The sequence below is a fragment of the Choristoneura fumiferana genome, chromosome 11, assembly GCF_025370935.1.
Source record: "Choristoneura fumiferana chromosome 11, NRCan_CFum_1, whole genome shotgun sequence".
NCBI lineage: Eukaryota > Metazoa > Arthropoda > Insecta > Lepidoptera > Tortricidae > Choristoneura > Choristoneura fumiferana.
In genome coordinates this window covers 11,183,367-11,202,804 of record NC_133482.1, presented here as the reverse complement: position 1 = coordinate 11,202,804, position 19,438 = coordinate 11,183,367, and the positions used below count along the sequence as shown (strand labels likewise).

Sequence of the window (19,438 nt, the reverse complement as noted above, 5' to 3'; positions counted from 1 at the left end):
GGAGCAGCGGAGGAGATGAATTATAATTGCGGATTTAATAATAATAAATTTAATGATAAAAGAATACAAGTTTTACTTAAACTATCACGAATGGTTTCGTGTTGTCCTATAGGACCCGATGTTAGGTGTCGAAAGGCCGCGAGTCACTGTGCACACTGGTTTTGTAATTAGTTCGAAACTGATTGCCTAATTCACTGTGTCGGCGACGTAGCGTGGTGACGTAGTGTCGTGACGTTGCGCCGTGACGTTGAGTTGTCGTACGAGGTGCTGACGCGATGACGTAGCGCTGTGTAGGGCCCGTGCCTACACCTCCCCTCTAAGTCGAGCTACTATTTGCTAGGTTTAGTGCAAATGTAGCGGCTTTCTTCAGCTCTATATTATCTTGCTTGATATCGACTTTCGCTCTGGCTCGATGTTTTCGATATAGTATGAAGGCTGTTACACCTGCTCCGAATAGTATGATAAGGTACAATGGTAATGTAGTGTGGTAGAGGGTTGAAGATTGGATCGCATTTGTCTCGATCGGCTTTTCCATAGATATTTGTTGCTCGATAGCTTCAAGATTGCTCAAATTGATAGAGTTCATTCTCAACATGGGGCTAGATTGCTGGCTTCTGGTTTCTGGTTGTATTGACATTATTTTCAGTGGTTGGCCTCGGAGTTTGTTATTAATGTTTACTATAGTAAACTGTGAAGACTTGAGAGAGCAGTGTTGCGGGATAGTTGCGACGTAACTTCCGTTCAAAATGATATGTTGCTCCTGCTGGCAGTTGATTTGTACTTTAGTAGGATTTGGAAATGTTATGGCATAATGTTGATCGTCCAGCTCCAATAGAGCCTCCTTAGACAGAGAGATAGGCGTGGTTTTACACGTTCCATCTATCTCCTGTAAATGAATGAGTTTGTGAATACAGTCTCGCTCCGTACGAATCTGATGGCTGAGTTTTTGTTGGCAGATGTACCAGTCGCCGGATTTAGGGCATTCTGCCTCTACGTACACATTTCTTGAGGGTTGGTTGCTATGAAAGGATATGGAGGAATAAGGATGCGCCCGTATTTGTTTGGCAATGGGCATAACTTATAAAAATCAAATGAGCCTTGACAAATAATTGGTACTTTTAGGACAACTACTAAATCATTCTTAGAAAAATAAGAACTACATTTATGAAGCTATAGTAATCTCTAGTATCTAAATCTAAGATTTGATCTTTGCTATATATCTCGTGCAATTTCCCAATCATGTCCTTTAGAGAACTTATACTTAAAATAGAGTGGTGCACATTACTTAACTTACTGAAAGCTAATATGTTTTCTATACGTAATAATTCGGTATATAAGTCGTTTATATTTTCACTAACGATATTAAACATTTGGGCAAGATGTGCATAATCCAGCAGTTTTCCATTGCTTAACATACTGTCATTCTTTAAATTTAATAAATCTTTACTTAAAATTTGCTGATTGGTATTCAATGCTGACAATATTTTCTTATGTTCAACCATCCATTTTTTATTTAAGCTTATATGTTCATTAAAAGTTTTCGACAATTTTGTCATTGTTTTTTTAGAATTTTGAGAGCATGATCATATCTAATGGCGTCATTATGGTCTAAGTTGCCGCTTATGCTTTTAATAACTGAACCTAAAGGATCTATAAGTCCTCGTCGCACTCTTTGCTAGAGAAAGTACTCAACTGCGCCGAAACCTTATTGAGTTTAGCATACAAATATTTAATTTGGGATTGGAAGAAACGAAATGTATTATTTGCTAAGGAATTACTTGCGTTAGTAAGCTGTGTTTTGATGAGGTCAATGTCGTCATGTAATTTGCCAAGCTGAATGCTTTGCAAAAATGTGTGGTAGTGGGAAACGACTTTTGTTGGTCCCATTTTAAAAGGCAGGATTCCAGGTCCATCATCGAAACTTTCAAGGTGGATTTCTTGGGTTAGGGCCAAGCTGATCCATGTCCACATCGGTAGATGAAGCCTGTAACAATTGAGATTTACGTACTGGTTTAAGTCGGGACTTAGGAACGGGGCCTCGTTTTTTGGAAGTGTATATGTGAACAGGTAAGTCTCTTTAACTGTATCATGGGTGTATCTAGGAGCTATTTTTTGTCTATCTGCAAGAGGGTTTCGTATGTAAACCTCTTGCTGGGGAGAGTATTCTATGTTAGGATTTCTGTTCATATTTACTCTTGTCATTATGGATTCTCGTTGCTCTAAACAGGAATTATGCACAAGGTTATAACAGTTTTCATTTTGTTACGATGGTCATTAATATAGTTCTGCAATAGAAGTTCTGTTACGTCAATGTCAATAGGGTCTCGTGGGTCGAAGTGTCCGTTTATTAAGTCATAGGGTCGACATTTAGTGAAACTATGTATTGAGCTATTATATGCCAATAGAGCGTAAGGTACTAAATGTTTCGAGTGCTCACTACTGTTTTCGAGTTTTAGTATTCGCAGTGTTCTAAAATATGAAATTTTTTCTATAATGCCATTTTCGTTTGGTGCATGCGCCGCGACTTTGTGGTGATTAATCTTATGAACTCTAGAAATTCTGCAACTAGCTGGTTCGTGAACTCGGTACCTTGATCCGTTACTAAAGTTAAAGGCAGGCCATGATGAGTGCAAAACTGTAATAAGGCTTTTACAATACTAAGTGCGGTGCCATCAGATAACCGGTATGCCTGTGCGTATTTAGAGAATGAATCGATTTATTGTATAAGTATTTTTGCGTTCAACAGTAATGTGTCAGCGTGGACGGTAACGAAAGGTTTTGTTGCCGGGGCACTACCTGGAATTGCGGTCGAATCGGGCAACGTTCGTACTTAGCTGACCACACGATGCATTCGTTTATGTATTTGGTAATGCTGTCGCGCATTTTTGGCCAAAATATTTGTGTGCTAATGCTAAATATGACTCATTTATACCGCGATGATTTGTCTTACCTTCGTGGTATTTACGGATAATTTCTTGCTGTCGTTCAAAATTGGAAACATTTTCTATTTCAGATTTCACTAATACTAATTTCATGGACGTGTTTTTGAATGTATTTTGTATGATAGGTACTATAGTATACATTTCTTCTATAGGCTGGACTAGTATTGCTGTACGATATTTAGGATCAACATGTTTAGTAATTGCGGTTATTAACTCCAGTTCCAAATTTTTTTTACAGATTTCAACGTATGTCCTTAAATGTGTTTCAAATGGCTTTGTTAGGGTATCAGAGATACGTGATTTTCGGTCGATGATGCGGAAAACTATTTGTCTAGTAATTTGTTAAGTGGATCATCAGAAATAGGAATTTCTAAATTGGACTTTCGTTGCTTGTATGGTTTGTCTCTGTCTGTCTGTCCTCCAAGTCATAGACATTGGGAGTTTCAGGTGAGTTTGCTATCATTGAACTGACTCGTTATGTATTTCTATACGTGACAATGCATCAGCGATGGTATTAGATTTTCCTTTTTTGTATATTACCGAAAAGTCGTATTCAGATAGTTTCAAGCTCCATCGGGTGATTCTGGCATTGGGTTCTTTAAGGTTCATCATCCACTGCAAAGGTTTGTGGTCGGTTATAATTTTGAATTTACGACCAAAGAGGTAGGGTCTAAAATATTGAGTTGCACACAATCGCTAATAGTTCTTTCTCAATTGTGCTATAGTTTAATTCGCTGTCATTTAATGTACGGGACGCAAATGAAATAGGTTTATCGGAAGTTAAGGGTCCCTGCGAGAGGACGGCACCAAGGGCAACGTTAGAAGCATCTGTTCGAAGGATGAATTCTTTGGAAAAATCTGGGTACTGCAATATGGGGTCATTTATAAGCAAAGTCTTGCATTTCTCAAAACATTCTATATATTCCTGGTTAATGTTTACGCCTTTATTTTTCTTTAGGCACTGAGTTAAAGGTTTTGTTATGCGAGCAAAGTCCGGAATAAATTTCCTATAATAACCAAGTAGGCCTAAAAATTGCTTTATTTGCTTTGCAGTTCTTGGTAAGGGATATTTTTTTATAGCTGAAATTTTATCAGGATTGGGTTTTACGCCCTGTGGAGTAATTATATGCCCAAGATAAGGAGTTTCTGTTTCATGAACTCTGACTTATCCATTTGGATTTTAAAATTCGATTCCCTTAGTCTTTGGAATATTTTTTCCAGATTGATTATATGTTCCTGAAGGGAAGTGGAAAAGACTAATATATCGTCCAGATATACTAAACAGATAGAATTTTGTAATCCTTGTAATACGTTGTCCATTACGCGTTGGAATGTGGACGGGGAATTTTTTAAACCCATTGGCATGCGTAGAAATTCGTAATGACCATTTTCAACATTAAATCCAGTTTATGAATGTTGGAAGGGTTTCATTCTACTTGGTAAAAGCACTTGCCAAATCTAAAGGTTGTAAAATATTGACATTTGCCTAGTTTATCTAGGATGTTGATATGTTGGGGATGGGGTATTTATCATCTTATTGTTTTTGAATTTAGCTTTCGAAAATCAACTACTACAATTCCACTTTACTTTTCCGGATGCGTCAGATTTTTTTGGGACTACCCAATGGGTGCGCTCCAGGCTGATGTTGATGGTTGATTATTCCTGTTCTAAATTTTAGCTATTTGTGTTTTTAACTTCCTGTCTGTGAATGTACGGATATCTATATGTCTTGCTATGAATAGGGACTTCATCTGTGGTTTTTATGTGGTGGTTTTATTTGATTGGTAATGTAAGAGGTTCATCCTCTATGTAAATATGTCTGCGTATTTGGTACAAGTTTCCTTAAGTTGAGTGTCTCCTCTGTATTTAAATGATCTGTGCGCAACCGAGATAACACGTGTTCAACTCGCGAAATTCGCTGTGAGTCATCACTGCGACGACACCTGGTCTCAGAATTAAATAACTCAGCGTTAACCGGCTCGGTTAGCGTGAATATTACATCATGTGGGAACGGATTGGTGATTTCGACAATACTTTGTTATTGTTTGCGGTACTGATGCAATTACTTATAATGCAATACAAAGTACTTGCCTTTCCACGAAAATGTCGCCGTTTTGGACATCTACTGGGGTTTCTACTAGTATGGAAGAATTTGCGGGTATTACGGATTCAAGTAAATTTATATTACCGGAGGTGTACATACATATCGGGTTTATAGCTTGTGGGGTTCTAAACTGTCGGGTTCCGTAATTTATCACGGCTTGCCATTGTTCTAGCAAATCACAGCCAATCAAACCATCAAAGTAGTCATGGAATTTATAAACGAATAATTTCAGCGGTTGATCACTATTAAATTCTGGAAAAGACGGGATCGTTATAGAGTAGTCATTGATTGTGGATGCATGTATGTTTGTCACAACAAATGGATCGTATTGTAGTGGATATTCGGTGTAAAATTGCTTGACAGCTTCGGGACTGATAAAAGATTTATTCGCGCCGGTATCAATAAGCAATTTTAAAGGTGGGTTCTGTATTTGTACATAGGGCAACTGTTGTTGATTTTGTGAATTAATTTCTATCCGGGTAAAGTTTTCGTAACATTCTTGCAAAAATTTTGAGGATCTGGGTCTCAGCTACGGTGTCCGGTTCCTGAACTTGAGTTATCTGTTCGACATCATCGGAAGGTACATATAACTCCGGGGATTGGTCGTAGTCATAGTCATAGTCAGCATAATAGTTGTTGTCAACGTAGCTTTCGTCAGAAAATAGGCATTCATGTAAATTTGTATTTGCATTGTTATTATTACGGTGTGGGTACTGATTCCAGTTTCTACTTGGGGCTAGAGTGCGGGCTACAGGATGACTAATACCGCTCATAGGTCTGGGGTAATTTTGATTCTGGTGGGAAATATGGGTCTTTGGGGAATCTTAAACCCTGTGGACATGTTAGAACGAGGTAATGCTCGAAACATCTGCTGAGTCCTGGATGGGCCAGCCTGCTGTGGGTTAGTTTGAGGTCTAAAAAAATTAGTATTGTTATCAGGTCGCTGCTGCTGAAGATGCTGCGTGTTGTTATTGTATGGCCTCTGTGGAATGTTAGTGTTGAACTGTTGGAAAAATTGAGGTTTTTGCGCAATTTCGTAGTTTTTATTTTTGTTTTGTAAATACATTACATTGAGCTCTGCTTGTGCGTATTCGAGTGCTTGTTCCAGAGAATTAGGTTTCATACATCTAATGCGGGATCCTAAAGGTTCAGATAGGCCTCGTAAAAATGTTTGCAAAGCTAGATTCTTATATCTCTCTTTTCGCTGATATGGTGGTTTCTACGGATTCGTGCAATTGAACGTAAGTTACTATGGTGCTCAGTAGGTGCTGACATTTTTCATAAAATACTTGGGGAGTATCACGACCTTGCGTCATCATAGACAAATCTGTATATAACGCAGTTTCATTTCTGCGGTCAGAGAAATTATTTATAAGTGATTCTCTAATCCCGGCCCAAGTGTCAGGAATGCCATTGGTGGCAAGGGTTCGCGCTGCGGAACCAGTTATTTTGTTTAAAATTCCATTTAATATGGATAAATTATTTAAATCATTCCCGGCACCTGGTTTCACATATGTCGTAATTATTTTATCACACAAATTAAGAAATCTAACCAAAACATTAGGATTACCATCGAACTCTGGTACTACTCTAAGGGCTTTAAAAATATCATCTATATCTACTTCTCCATTTTCTCGTGTTCTGGTATACTACTTAAATTTCTAAAAGAATCGCTACGCGCGGTGCGCAGAACTTTTCGTTCGCACACCCGAGATCGGGCAGAAAGTGGGTGAAAAATTTTGGATATTGGGAAATACACAGGAATGCAACCAAACCCTATGTGTACTCACCACCACATTTCACGATGTCACTTTTCTTCCTCTTACTCAGGCGGCAAAATGGTCTCCTCGTCTGTGCTGCTCAGGTTCTTTGAAGAGCCAACGTGCACGTAGAACGTGATCAGGACGGATATCGATGTTAGATTTCGCGTACCGACTCGGCTCGACTCACGACTGCGCCAATTATGGAGGGGGCAGCAGCGGAGGAGATGAATTATAATTGCGGATTTAATAATAATAAAATTTAATGATAAAAGAATACAAGTTTTACTTAAACTATCACGAATGGTTTCGTGTTGTCCTATAGGACCCGATGTTAGGTGTCGAAAGGCCGCGAGTCACTGTGCACACTGGTTTTGTAATTAGTTCGAAACTGATTGCCTAATTCACTGTGTCGGCGACGTAGCGTGGTGACGTAGTGTCGTGACGTTGCGCCGTGACGTTGAGTTGTCGTACGAGGTGCTGACGCGATGACGTAGCGCTGTGTAGGGCCCGTGCCTAACACGCGGGTCGTGCGCGGGCCCGCGCCCGTCGCCCGTCGTCACAAACAGCGCGGGCCGAGCGCAGTGTTACCAACTCTCAAAAATATTTATCCCTAAAGCTTAAGTTAAAAACCCCTAAAACTCGTTTTTAATGAAAATGTTTACTTTAAATTTGAATATTTCGCAAAAAAATACTGAATCGAAAAATCGTCTTAGTAACCCCCTAATGCTTTTAATTTAAAAGACCCTACACTATAGGGTTGGATGAGAAAAAAAACCCTTACTAAAGTAAGGGTTTTATTTTCTATGGGAGGTACCCAAAAAAAATGTTTTTTTAATTTTTCATTGTACCATTTTGTTGGGATAGTTTTCATAATAAGTATATCCATGTAAAATTACAGCTTTGAAGCATTGATAGTCCCTGAGCAAAGCCGCGGACGGACAGACAGACTGACAGACAGACAGACATGGCGAAACTATAAGGGTTCCGTTTTTGCCATTTTGGCTACGGAACCCTAAAAACCGTATTCATGCGCAGTAGCTAGTTCATTTAGGCGAGAATAAAATTTATTTATTTTATTTTTTTAATTAATTGGTAGGTACTACAGAAAAATCTGTTATTTTTTCCATTGACTAGTCTAGCTTATTCCTGTCTATAAAAAAAAATCAGCCACTTTTAAAAATTTCATCCATCGCCCATCATTACATAAATTGGATTTAATTAAGTAAGTAAATAAAGTTTGACCTTGGTGCGCAAGCGTGTTTGTCGTTTTCCACATATATCTCGCGGCACTGTATAATTCTGTGTCGAGTTGACAAAAATGTCGTATCTATTATTGGTTCTAGAACTGTTTTAATTTGTACTCCAAAAGTCGCCAGATACCTAAACCATTTCTGTCGTCAAAACTTTTTTGCGGTCGCTAAGATTTAAGCAAAAGTCGTCACTTCTAGGGACTAAGTCACTAAACTGGCAACATTGATAGCCGCCGCGGGCCCGTCGCGGGTCCGACCCGCTCTCTGTGTGAATACAACGAACGCGCGGCTCACGCGGCGGACACGACCCGACCCGCGCACGCTTTCTGTGTGTGTTGCCCTTAAGCTTTATACCTACTCGACCTTTAAGTTTACTTATTATTGTAGATTTTGTATCAATTAATTGAGTAACAAGTTACTTTGCAGAGACGTCAGTATAAATCAAATAAAAGGAGTTAAGTAGGTATAGGTAAAAGTGTAGTTAGTTCATTGGCTTTGTATCAACTTTAGGTATCAATCAACAGTATTAAGCAAGTTTTATTAAGACCAATTCTACTTCTTTTGTCAACACTACTAATATAACAGTAAGTATGTACATAATATAATGTATAGATTACGGCGAAGTTCTTATTATAGTGTGTGTGTGTGTGTGTGTGTGTGTGTGTGTGTGTGTGTGTGTGTGTGTGTGTGTGTGTGTGTGTGTGTGTGTGTGTGTGTGTGTGTGTGTGTGGTGTGTCAAGTGTATCATGATATTTATTATTATTATTATTATTATATTTGTAGCTAATGAAATTAATGACTGAATGCCTATAGCAATAAAGTAATGCGATGAGAAACTATACAATTCGTATGTATATTTATATACATTATACATGTGTGGTATACCTATAAGAAAATAATGGAGCAAAATGCTATTCATCCCTTAAAAGCAAAACTATTTAACTATTTCTACTCGTTTTATTTAAATCAATAAGGAAACTTAACACTGAACTAAAAGAATTTATTTGCTCACCCGCGACCTTATGATAGCTAAGTTTGTGCAAGATATGCGGGTGAGCAAATAAATTCTTATAGTTCATTGATATGGACCTCCGCAAGTTAACGCCTGGCCCAATAAATTATTTAAACTCAACACATTTTTTTTTAAATTAATATTTAAGTACGTTTATATTTCCTGAGTTGGCAACGTTGCATTTTTGTTAGTTTTTCTCGATTATTCCATAAAAATTGAATGAAAATTCAAAATGTGGTCTTAATATATATATAAATAAAAATTAATCGTAAAAATGTTGTTGCTAAGCGCAAAACTCGGGAACGGCTGGACCGATTTCGCTAATTCTTTTTTTGTTGTGTTTGTTATCATCATAATAAGCTTTTACAATAACAAAAAAATACAACGGGGGCGAAGCCGCGGGCAACAGCTAGTATATAATATAAGGTAATGTGTCTACTGCAATAATTATTCGTGATAGACTTTTATTTTCTTTAAAAGCCGTTAATAAACATTTGTTCGTTTTTAAAGAATTTAAAAGTCTATCACGAATAATTATTACAATAGACACACACATTAACTTATATATTAAGAACAGTTCAAACATAAGTACCATATTTTTAATTTTCATTAAATTTTTATGGAATAATCGAGAAAAACTAACAAAAATGCAACGTTGCCAGCTCAGCCGTGTCGTTTAACGTCAAATGAATAAATGTCAGATCAGAACAAAGATATTCATTAAATTACGACACCGTTCAATACCGGAAAGCATAATATTTATTTATGGAAACACCTGAAAAATATTATGCTCATAACTAGACATAGCGTCGTCGGCTTTTCCTTGGAGACGGTAACTTTAAGTAAACCCATTCAAGTGAAAGAGTTGCATCATGATTCATGGTTACTTCAAAGTCATCACCTGATCAGAAAAATCTATGTGAGGTTATGATTTTGTGTCGTTACTGATATAAGACAAATACAACTAGTGGTTCGGTGTATGTATTGCATTGTAGACCTTGTGAGCCTGCTACTACGTTTTCAACCCCCACGGCGGCGCCATTTTATAAAAGTTCCAAAAGCTCAACCAACAAAAAAACATACTATCGAAATTGCTCACAAAATTTCATTAGAGTCGTGTGAGAAATGCGACTTACATACTTAATATAGACACGAAAATGTTTTTGCCCAAGCTGAAAACGAACCGCTCTCGGTCAATAAAACGGCCCTTCTCATTTTATTGTGCACCCGTTTAATTATAGTTTAACTTTTTTTTTCATGCAAAAGCGACATGGCACTAAGACTGAGTGGACATCTAGAAAAAGAATGGCTGCCATTTACATTTATATGTGCACTCAAGTCTAATTACCGTGTCAAGCGGTACGGTAATTAGACAGGTGCATAGTAAAATGAGAATGGCCGAAAACAACGATTATTTCATCATAAATTAAAAGCGGTTATGTAAAATTCTGATTTATTCCCAAATGCATGATTAGCTGATAACGAAGCGGTTAGTGATAGTGACATTGGGACGTTATCAATCTACGTAATAATCTATCGGTCACGAAAACTTGCCAGACAGACCGGTATTTATACATTTATTGAGGAAAAACACACGCTGAAATTAATTATATTCAGGGTACCTAACTGTGTAGTTTTTAGTACAACATATTTTATAGCACGATGACCTGTGACCCCAGCGTGAGCGTGTTAAAAGTTGGTGCGAAGTCTACTTATACCAAAATTACGAAATTAGTGAATACCAAAGTTTCAGACATATTTTCCGACTAAAATTATAATGTACCTATGCATAATAAATTATTTAACAGAGGATTTCGCGATGCTACATTGTTATATTAATTAGTCGCCATGGTTGGTTTTTTACACTATGAGTTATATAACAGATTATGTTATATTTAAATTCGTGTCACAGACGACGATCATTCTTGCTTTATTAATGGCTACATTTAATTCTAATATTCTTAAGTATTCTTATGCATCATTCATTAGAGATGGACCATCTCTTCTCATATTGGAAGGTCTAGATCACCAAGACCTAATATTTTGTCGAAGTATATACCTTAAGGCCCATATGGACTGCAAGCACTTGCATGCAAGTTTCACTACATGCCGTATTTGTTTGATCAACTGAATTCATTGTCCCTCAATGCAAGCATTGCATGCAAGTTCATATTATCTAATGCAGTCGATATCACAATCGCTTTTACCGCTTCTGTCAAACAATTACGATGGACGGTCAATGTAAAAAAATGCCGTGTACGGATAGCGTGAAAAAGCAAGTCGCTTTTTCTGCAATGTCACAAACAAGATTACCGTTAAGCAATATTTTAGTTGTCCTAATTTTTAAACACAAACGAACTCCTACCCACCAATCACCAAAAAAAAAATACCAACTAAACAAATGAATAAGGGACTTGTCCCATTAAATGCTAGTGTCCTGTGGTGATCAGCTCAGAGATTTAAAATGAGGCGACATGACCGCAGGACGCCGAATGAATCTAGTGGCAAGTCCGTTATCGATTGCTGAGAATTAGAAGCAAATAAGTTTTTGTCGACTCTACTTTTTGTTGACAGTACGTAAGTTGAACGCGACTTGTAAGATTTTAACTTGATTTATCAATGAACAAACATACATTGCAAGTTAAAAAGCTTGATGGATCCAGACATTACTTCGCGGATGTCTAATGTATATTACTTGCCTTACTTCATCGTTGCAAAAACAACGGAGAAGAAAGATAATAATAAGATATAAGATATTATAGTTAAACAAAAAAAAAATACTCACGCAACGAAACGACGTCCCGCGCCCTTAGGTACGATATAGCTAGTCGCATCACAGAAGCCTTGTCCAGTTGCTCCACCTCTTCCTTTTTAGCTGGCAACTGGTCCATCAGCTCGGAGAATATCTGCATTTCCTTGGTCCGACGGCATCGTGCCGCGACGCGGGATTTCTCCTTGCGCTTCTCATTGTTCCTGGAAATAAAAGAAGGCTGTTTAATTTTGTTGCCAAAACACTTCTCTCTTTTCTTCTTCTCCTCTTTTTTCTCTGAGGCAATACACTTTCTTCTTTGCAAAATAAGATGAATGTCTCTAGACAGTGAGGTAGAGGTAGGTAGAGGTAAATTTTTCTTAGTATGAGTTTGTAGGACCGTAACCAGTTTTGACATAAGTAGACATAGAAAATAAAATGAAAAGTGGCTGACAATTTTTTGAGTGAAGATAAACTAAAGGCTACTCGTGCAACTTGTGTTTTATCGTCTTTCATGAACACTAATAAATAACTAAAGCTCTATGCAAATGCCTCCTGAGGAGTAAATAAAGCGCACTCATATCATAAATTTCAAGTATTTTTAAGTGATTTCTTAAACTTGCTTGGTGCACAGGCCATAGTCATATTCAGTATAATAGGTAAACCATATAGCATTTATCGATTAATTTCTAAATTTCAAAAGCACCAGATTTTTTTGTGAATTGATTAAACCCACATTTGTTAGGAAACAATGTGTATTTACCATAAAGGAAACAAGTTGAGAATAATGGCTGCGTTTCCCTATTTGTATCTTGAGCCTAAATATCTAGATTCAATCAATGCATGTTAAGTAAAATTACATAAACTTAATTGATTTAAAACGCGCAGCATGTGTTTTGGAGCAATCGCTATACAAATTTTTGAGGCAATGAGGTCATTCGATTTTTCTTTTGTTATACGATCACTAACTTTGCTCCAAAAATAAACACCCGTCTTGTATCTGAGCTCGTTCATGTTTTAGCCTAAAACATATTTAACACAACATACGAAGATTACGAAGAACAATATACCTAATACAAAGCTTACCTTTTAGTAACAGATTCTAGAATATGGTTGTTGGGTTTCACCCAAGCGTCAGGTATCCCAACTTTACACATCGCAAGAATTTTTCATTAGATATTAAACTAGAAAGTTTTAATCAAATTGACACAAGACAATCCCAGTCAAACTCTGAAGTAGTAATGTCAGAATAAGTTAAGAGGTACAGACTACAAAATATAATACCATTAATATGTCATTAGGTGTCTGCGCAAGACCAGTTGATCGTTAATCTATATACATAAAATTCATAACTGACTGACTCACTGATTGACTGACTGTTGATATATCAATGCACAGCCCAAACCACTGGACCTAGAGACTTGAAATTTTTCACATAGATACCTTATACAATGTACCATATATACCACTAAGGAAGTAATTTAGGAAATTCCCTCGGGAATGGGAAAAACGGGATTTATGTAATCGATTCCGAGTGGCCCTATCTCAGTAACTATAACAACTACTCTTCAAATTTGATACACAAATAGGTACTACATTAATTAAAACATTAATTTAAGGTTTTTTGGAAATTCCCACGGGATGAGGAAAAAACGGGATTTATATATTCAGTTCAACGAAATCCTATGAACTATAATTATAATTACTAGACCTTTCAAATTTGGCACAGAAGTAGGTGATTATAATAATAAAATACAGTTCCAAGGATTATCGAAAATTCCCACGGGATGAGGAAAAAAGGAGATATATTCAGTTTAACGAGATGGATTATTCGTTTTACTGGTCGTAAAAACTGAAATTTGGAATTTAGGTTCCTTGGGGAGTGTAGGGGAGTACTACAAAAAGATTTCCCGAAATTCTGACGGGAACAGAAAAATACGGGATTTTACGTTCTAAGCTTTTTGAAATACTCATGGTACACGCGAGCGAAGCCGCGGGCAAAAGCTAGTTCTATATAAAAGCCTTCAATTATTAAGGTAATCAATTCATTTAGCTGTTAGGTTTTGAACGTCTCTAGTGTCAGTCACAGCACCACCAGTATCTGACACAACCACAACCAGAGCGTGCATAAATGTCTGATGCGACTCTATTTCTACGGCCCAGATATTTCTGCCTGCTGCCTGCTGGACGTGCCACATATTTCTGCACGCTCCGCTGTGGTATATATTAATGCAGGTGACTGTACAATCGCGCATGCACATGCGTATGCCTATTGTGTATTTAAGAAAATGATATTAAACTTGGTGTAGATGTCGGCGGCCGATCTTAAAATCCGCCAGATCATGAAATTCCTAGGCACATCATGAAATGGCGCCATTTCATGATATGCCTAAAAGTTGGCCAGGCATATCACGATGTGCCTAAGAAACAATACGGCAGATCGATTAGAGCAACGCATTCGTCGATATTCCTAGCTTTTTACCGGGCACATCATGATATGCTGAAAAAACAAAAAATTTGGTACGACGAGCGAAGCGAGGAGTGGTTAGTATGAACTATGACCACTACGCACGACCCGAGCGAGCGAAGCGAGCGTGCCGCGGCAGCGGTCGTCGAAGTGCCAGAAACGATATGGCGGCGTTTCATGATCTGCCTAAACGTCACTAGGCAAATCGTTAAACGTTTAGTTTTTAACGATATGGCGGATGTCCCTTAGCCAATTCATGAAATGGCGCCATTTCACGATATGCCTAGGAATTTCGTGATCTGGCGGATTTTACGATCGGCCGCCGACATAGACACTAACTAGATGTAGACAATGTTAATCTAACAGCGATTTCAAACTTCTCTGACAATAAATCAAGTGGCATGTGTAAGAAGTAAAAACATTGTGGACTTAGCCAGACGAGAAAAGGATTAGCATTAAAACCCAAACAAACAGACAGAAGCATTGTGGTTAACAGTGTGACAAATATCATAGTAGCACTTCAACTTCGTCTTTCTTTTACTAGATCTTTAGATTTTATGTTGAGAACAAGTCGAGATGCAACATTTCGCATTCGGTGATATGAGAATTGATTGATTGAATTGAAGTACAAGGGCTAAAAGATAACCGGGTACAATTTAAAGACGCTATCAGTTTTTTCTTATTGTTGTAGCCTTCGATTAAAAATTAGTACTAATTTTTAATTGAAGGTAATAGCAATCAGTAGGCTGTACGGTTCCTTCTTGTAACTATTCTAATTTTGGATTTTGTAACTTTATATTGAATGTTGTAATGATACTTATTCTTCAAAATATCCCTATTATTTACCTATATTAATCTCTATTATTAAGCTTCAGTGAACTACAACACAGAAACAAGCAAAATACAACACCGGAAGCAATATAGTTAGGATATCGCTTCACCAACTGTCATTGTCTGGTTGCATTCTAAATCGCGTCAATGTATACCAAGACGCCATGTTGCGGTTACAAGTGAAGACAACAATGATAGTGAAGAAACTAATAACGCATATAATTTAAATGGATTCAAGCATTGGTCTGTTGACGCACGACGGGCCTCTAATCGTGACCGCCATTCAAATTAATAAGACGGTAACGTATACAAAATTTATAGTGTCATCAATGTACCTTGAACACGCTTCAATTCAATAAATATGGCCGTCGGGAAACTGAAACGTTCGTTTTAGGCCGTGTAATCCTGATTTTACGTATAAATTATACAAGCCATAACAAACATAAACATAAGAAATGAATTTAAAACGAGGAAGTGCGTACGTAACTCGAAGTTGGAGGTAAAAAACTTGTATTTTGGAAGTGAACGGCCCAACGGTTGATGTAATTGTCCGAAATTTATTTGAGTTTTAAATCTCCATTAGTGACTTTTATTTCCTATTTATGATATTTTAAAGAAATAAATCCACAAGCCAAAAACAAAGCATACCTACAAATTGAAACTAGAAATTACTATTAACGGGTAAAAATTCATTTAGTTAGATGAAAATACTCAGTAAAACAAGCTTAACCATATTCAACTGCAATTTACAGATCATCGTGACGGTTTCGTCGTACAACGCGCAGGTAGGTATTAGGTATTATCTTCGCAGTGACGTGGTTAGGTAAATTAATTTTCATATATTACTTGAACCAAAGTGTTAAAGTTAAGCTAAACAATTAAAGAAAATTAACTGCGTACTCCGTTTATGTTTTTTTGTATAACATTATTTGTAACATTTTGTTTACATGAGAAAGAATGATAACTCTATCTAAATTTTAATTACAACCGAAATAGATTAGACAAACTGTTTGAATCATAACGAAGGCTTCTAATTGGTTACTGCGACAGTTTGACGTCATACAAAGTTTAAAGGATATTTTTTTATTTAAAGGAAGATGATGTGAGACCTTGTTTGAAAGATGCGGAATAAAAGTTGATCAAACAGTGGTAAATTGCTAAATCTTTTTATTACAAGACTAGCTTATACCCGCGACTTCGTCTGCGCGGATCTAGGTTATCGCGCGGTGGCGCCCTCTACCAGAATAAAAGGTATCCTATGTTGATCCTTGGGGTTCAAACGACCTATATACCAAATTTCATCAAAATCGGTTCAGTGGTTTCGACGTGAAAGCGTAACAGACAGACAAACAGACAGTGTTACATTCGCATTTATAATATTAATATAGTAGGGATTTTTCAACGACCTAAAATTATTCAGAAATCACAGAAAATTCACATTATAATAAAACTCCTTAAGTTACCACAGAAAACTACTAATGAGTATTAGGTATTTGAATATTTGTAATACTAATTACTGATCACTTCAACAATAGAATAGCGTAGGCTAACATTAACCGTCAAAAGTGGGGCGCAGACTAACTATAAACTGCGGAACGCATCGTGAAAGAAAAACTAGTTTCGATGCTGAGAGAGAAAGAGACCGACATATGTCGAATGAAACACATTGAGGAAAAACGGATCAAAATTGAAACCACACGGGGGATGAATGCCAATAACCGCAATTAGCGCCAAATTATCATTTCTTCATAAGCATCGAGAGACCAGTCTAACCATGTATAAAACAATAAAAACGACGAGTTTTTTGGGAAAGAGAACAGGTTTTGCTCTGCCCGTTACTCGTTGACTACATCAGTTGTTGTGTTATTAGCTCTGTCTATTCTTAAGGAAAAATTATAAAAAATTCCAATGAAGAAAATAATGCAACGGTGGATACTAATAAAATTGAGATCAAAGCAAAGAATTAAGAAAATAGCATGACTAGGATTAAATTTCATGTTCACAAAACGCATTACTGTCCATTCGAGAATCCACAAGTAAATGTTAATAAATAAATAGAATTTAAAAGTGGAATCAAAGATTAAAAAACCACTTAACTTAACATTGAAGTACCGGATTTTAAGGAACTGCAACACTTCAACATTAAATTATTGAGATACGAGGCAGTAAGTAGGTAATTACTGGCTACGCCATCTGAGAATGCTTAAAGAAGGGCTCTGATATAAATTGAAGATACGAGAAAGATTGAAGACATACATTTAAAATGTTGATATGTCAGTTTATAGACTGTCAGCTTTTCTTAGAATTAAATTGGTCAATTTATCTGAAAGGCACATAAACGCATGATAAAATTACTTAAATCATCTTCCTATCTCAAAAATAACGATTAATGTTAATAGGAATTTGGAACAGGTATTCTAGTATTAGCCTAAACAATGCGCTAAAAAATAACACCAAAAATTAAAACAAGTAGAATACTGTGTACCTTACCTACATTGGGTTGTTTGTAACATGCTAATATCTATCATTATTAGAATGTTTTAAAGTGAAACTCAATATTTACAATATTTTGTTTAGAGATGATTACAATTATCAATAATTCTCCATAAAATAAAAAAATATATACGAGAATAATAGTATAACATAGTAAAGGGGTCATTTAGCCGTCATGTCAGACTGGAAACGTACCGAGACTGGATAAGTGGCCAACAATTGGCGGTGATTGCAAAAATAATGGCGTGCCCCGCCAGCCAATTGAGCATGAAACGTCATGAGTGCGGGAGAAAAAATATATTATCCGTCGAGATGCTTCAGCTGAAATAACAGTGCATTTGTATCTGAAAAGAAACGGCAACAGAAAAAATAATGTAAACGACAGCAAGCTCAAACATCGAAGCGATGGACTATAACTATTATTAATTTCCATATATTTCTTTAAACAAAATGTTGCTGTCATCCTTGACATCATACATGTATTATCATATCTACTATTATTTATTATATATTTTTGAATAGCAAGTATTATTTAGTTATTCGATTTACAAAGGTTAGGTTAGGTAAAAATTGTGTTTAAGCGTGAAGAGCCTCAACTACACGGGGTATGTATTATAAGACCGACAAATCATAATACCTACAGTTGAAATGTCGACGCATAACACATCGAAATTCAGAATACCGAATGTACAAAATACCGACAACCGATACACCGAAGGTCGAAATAATATTGCTTCACAAATGATCTTTGCTGTTGAATCTTATCCAACCTACTTTCTTAGTGGCAGTTAAGTATCTTGCCTGCTATAAAAAAAACCTAACGTATCCGAGTCGCTTCTGCTGCGAACCGTCTTGCTCGCTCGCTTCGCTCGCTCGCACACATCTTTTCCTGCTATATTTGTTTCGTCTTTGGTATAACGGCAGTTTCGGTATTTTGATTTTCGATATATTGATTGTCGATTATTTTACTTGTAGTGATTATGACTGTTCGGCATTATGAGTTTTCGACCTTTCGAGTGTAGGTATTTTGATCTTCGGGATTGTAGTCTTCGGGTTTTAGGCTGCCGGTCAAATGTACTTTCGGGATTTCAAACTTTCGGTCATATATCCATTCGACGTTTTAATATTCGGCCTTCCGTCCATAGGTCTTGTGAAATTCGGTCTTTCGTTTATCGGTATTATAATACATACCCACTACACCAATAGGTGCTCCGCGAGACGGAACTTTGTTAAACTGTTCCTATAGTTCCATTAGATAAATCGGTGAGAAAACATCACCTTATGTAATCATTTATTTAATAATTTTGAAATGTTTTATTGAAGTGCTTATTTGAATGTTTGCATAGGTAGGTATGGTAGGTGCTCAAGGTTCAAGTACGTTCTTATTATAGAAATTATGCATTTGTAGTGAAGGAAGTTGTTCTTAAAAACAACATTAAGGGCTCAGGTATGTTCTTACGTATAAAAAATACAAAAGCAAAAAAAAAACTCTCGAAACGTAATGGTAATTGGTATCACAATCTAGCACGGGAATACAGCCAGCATTATGGGCACAAAATATACATCCATCCACCACCATCCCAGCCTATATACGTCCCACTGCTGGGCACAGGCCTCCTCATAACAAGAGGGCAAAATATACATCAATTGGCAGCAATGTAGTACCCTGACAGCGTCCTATTGTTAAATAAATCGCATAGAATTTGTATAGTTCTCATACGATGCATGACATTGGAGACACAATTTTTTTGTTACTCTTTAAGGTATTTATTGTATGGGCCGTGTTGCCTGAAATAAATGGTTTATTATTGAAAATACAAACTGAGA

At 36.8% G+C, this 19,438-nt stretch overlaps 1 protein-coding gene across 4 annotated transcripts in view; it reads right to left on the bottom strand.

The window, feature by feature from the left end:
• The window catches only part of sima (HIF-1 transcription factor component sima), a 115,747-nt gene that overhangs the window by 77,020 nt on the left and 19,289 nt on the right, over window positions 1–19,438 (bottom strand). For 3 of the 4 annotated variants that reach the window (XM_074094551.1, XM_074094548.1, XM_074094549.1), the window contains exon 2: window positions 11,857–12,044. In XM_074094551.1, the coding sequence (XP_073950652.1) occupies window positions 11,857–12,044 (188 nt within the window). Of the gene's footprint in view, window positions 1–11,856; window positions 12,045–12,906; window positions 13,051–19,438 lie in introns of those variants that run through there. The other variant, XM_074094550.1, reaches the window with a different exon arrangement.